The sequence below is a fragment of the Sycon ciliatum genome, chromosome 2, assembly GCF_964019385.1.
Source record: "Sycon ciliatum chromosome 2, ocSycCili1.1, whole genome shotgun sequence".
Classification (NCBI taxonomy): Eukaryota; Metazoa; Porifera; class Calcarea; order Leucosolenida; family Sycettidae; genus Sycon; species Sycon ciliatum.
The window spans coordinates 29821765-29824786 of NC_088644.1; the positions used below are offsets into that span (position 1 = coordinate 29821765).

Consider the following 3022-nt stretch of genomic DNA (forward strand, 5'->3'; position numbering starts at 1 on the left):
CTGTTCATGGAACCTCAGCTGTCATACCTTGCATATATCCTGGAGTAAGACTCCATCCTGCTCAGCAAGACACAGTGCATGGCATACAGCCACAGCCTGTCATCGCGAAATATTTACATTCATTATTATCGTTTCTTTTAGACCTCACTGCTATTCAGCTCAAGAAAGAACAGATCTCTTCGTCATGATAGACATTTGTTCAGTGCCACATGTGTGCATTAAAAAGTGATTTTTGACATGTTGCATGATGCTTTTGTTATGTGGTATAAGATGAACCTTGGATTAGAGAAAACGTTCTCTGGTGCTGAGGTATCCAATTATATTCTGCAGTACAATGCAGACGGAATTATGCACACAATAGGTTTGTAGTGCTTTGTACCTCAACGCCTTGGTCTGGGAGATTGCATGTACTGCTTGCATGTACAGTCAACTTTGCGAATAATGACATTCGGCGGGGCATCAGAAAAGTGTCCTTATTCGCAAAGTGTCCTTATATCCGAAAACCCATTTGAATGTATGTGAACGCAAACTTTGTACAGCATGACATGCATATCGAAATGAAGCTCTTTTCATGCTCTACGTCAATTTTTACTTTATTTTTTATTGCAATTGAAAGGAACTATGAAGTCAATATCCAAGGGAAATAAATTAGGCCAAAACAAAAAATAGGCTTGTTTCCGGTCGGCAACCCCTCAAAAGGAGACTCGGTCGGCCGGAATGAAACTTTTTTGGATACTTTTTTTGGTTCCTCAATCGTTGTGGTATTGATGGACAAGAGCACCTACACATGTACATTGTATTATATCATGGCAAGGATCAATGTCAAAGTTGACTGACTCACTGTTCTTGTACAGCATGTGGTGTATTCCTGTTTTCGGAAATCCTGATAAATCAAGAAAACAGTTCGAGTCCTTCCAGCTCCGTTATTCTAGCTCGTATCGACCCCGGAGGTTTTTGAGCCGACAGCGGAGAATCTCTGCTACCTTGTAGGTGTTTCGATTGTGGAATTCGGTTGAGATTTCGACTCGTTTAGTGCACTTGCACACATGCAATGGTTTGTATACATTTGGGACCAAAAAAAAGTTTCAGAATATGGGAAAAAGTGGCCCAGTCGGCCGACCGGAAACAAGGTCATTATTTGTTTGGGCCTTATATTGAAAAATTAGCCTTTTGGAGCCATCTACAGGGACATGTACATGTACATGTACATGTAGATGTATGATGATTAATGTACAATCATGTACTGTAGTTGTGCTGATCACTCCAACTATTTTGAAGCAAAATAAAGAAGAAAGAAAGAAAGAAAGCTGGGATGAGATCTGCTGGGGAGCACTGCGGCTGTGGGCAGCGTACTGCTGCAGATATGCAGGAAGTGTGGGAACCTTGGTCCTCGTTGGCCTTCCAAACAGCAGCTGGGCCGGGCTTGCTCCTCCTGCACCAGGCGTGTTACGCCACTCCAGCAACCCTTCTCTGAAGGCACTGCTGTTATAGGCGTCACCTTTGCCAATTTTCATTAATAAGTGCTTCATGGCCTTGACCGCCGCCTCAGCCGCGCCATTTGACTGAGGATTGTAAGGGCTGCTGGGGTCGTGGCAAATGTTCCACTCTGGGCAGAACGAAGCGAACGCTGAAGATCTGAATTGCGGCCCACCATCCGTCGTGAGGCGCGTAGGAACGCCAACGTCCGACATCCACTGAACGAGATGTTTGGTGACATCAGACGTGGTAGCCGACCTCCCACAACGCCCAACAAATGGCCAGCCGGAAAACTTGTCGGTGAGAACCAGGTACTCAAAGCCGCCTAGGGAGAAGAGGTCCGCCGCTGCATCTTCGAACGGTCTGGACGGACCACTGTCAGAGAGGAGCGGCTCAGAAGGTTGGGAGGGGAGCAGTGTGATGCAAGATCTGCAGGTCTGGACGACGTTCTTAACGTCATTGGAGATCTGGGGCCAGTACACTGCTTGCCTGGCCCTGCGGAGTGTGCGGGTCTGTCCCTGATGAGAAGCGTGAAGTTGCTCCAGCGTGGTCTGGCGTAACCTTCTGGGAACGACAATACGGTGGCCCAACAACACTATGCCGTCCTCAACCGACAGGTCATGCCGAACCTGCCAGTACGGGTGCAGATCGAGGTCCAGAGCAGCCTTGTCCACCGGAAAGCCGTTCTTTACGGCGTTCAACAGCTTGAGGTATTCCGGGTCCGTCGAGCCCTCCGCCCGCACCTTCGTAATGCCAAGGTCGGGGAGGACTGTATGGCCTGTTTCCTCATCCTCTTGCGACAGCTGACGGAGAACACAGCAGCAGTGCTCGATTTCTTCCTCACCAGCTTCATCGTCAGGGTCTGGTGCACTTACTGGGTGTCTCGACAGGCAATCTGCGACCTTGTGACGGCACCCGGTCTCCACTGAGCTACGAACCGAAAAGGCGTCAGCTTCTCCCGTAGTCGCACGGTTCGTGGAGACGTCAACTCATCCAGCGTCTTAGCATTCAGGATAGGAATGAGCGGCTTGTGATCGACTAGCAGCTCGAAATCAGCACCGGCCAGGAACAGTCTAGCCTTGTGGACTGCCCAGACTACTGCCAGCAGTTCAATCTCCGTTGCAGAGTACCTGGCCTCGGTCTCAGTGACGTGCCGTGAAGCACATCGCACTAGACGCCACCGCCCGTCCACTTGCTGCTGCCACAGTGCCATGCCGAGACCGTTTGACTCGAGACGAAGTGGCTGTGCAGGGTCGAAGGTAGCCAACACTCGAGGGCTTACCAGCTCTCTAGTATAGCTGTAAATGCCTGCTGCTGCGGATCCTCCCAGATAAACTCATTCTTTGGAGAGAGCAGAGAGCGGATCGGGGATAGAAGCTCCGCTAGTCGCGGCGTGAACGGGTCGAACTGCTGCACGAGTCCACAGAAGGATCGGATATCAGTGCGGTTGGTAGGGATTGGAAAGTTGTGTAGATCCTCGACCAAGCTTCGATCAGGACTGTAGCCGTCCGGCGTCACCACGAATCCGCAGTACGATGCTCTGGGT

General features: G+C 50.0%; 1 protein-coding gene across 1 annotated transcript; it reads right to left on the reverse strand.

Moving 5' to 3' along the window:
* Nucleotides 1-317: 317 nt before the first annotated feature.
* On the reverse strand, nt 318-2689 carry LOC135810489 (uncharacterized protein K02A2.6-like). Its single transcript, XM_065323979.1, has 3 exons — nt 2447-2689; nt 1354-2279; nt 318-324 (listed from the first exon to the last, which is right to left on the reverse strand). Exons 1-3 carry the CDS (start codon nt 2687-2689, stop codon nt 318-320), a joined length of 1176 nt encoding a protein of 391 aa, XP_065180051.1.
* Between the last annotated feature and the right edge of the window lie 333 nt (nt 2690-3022).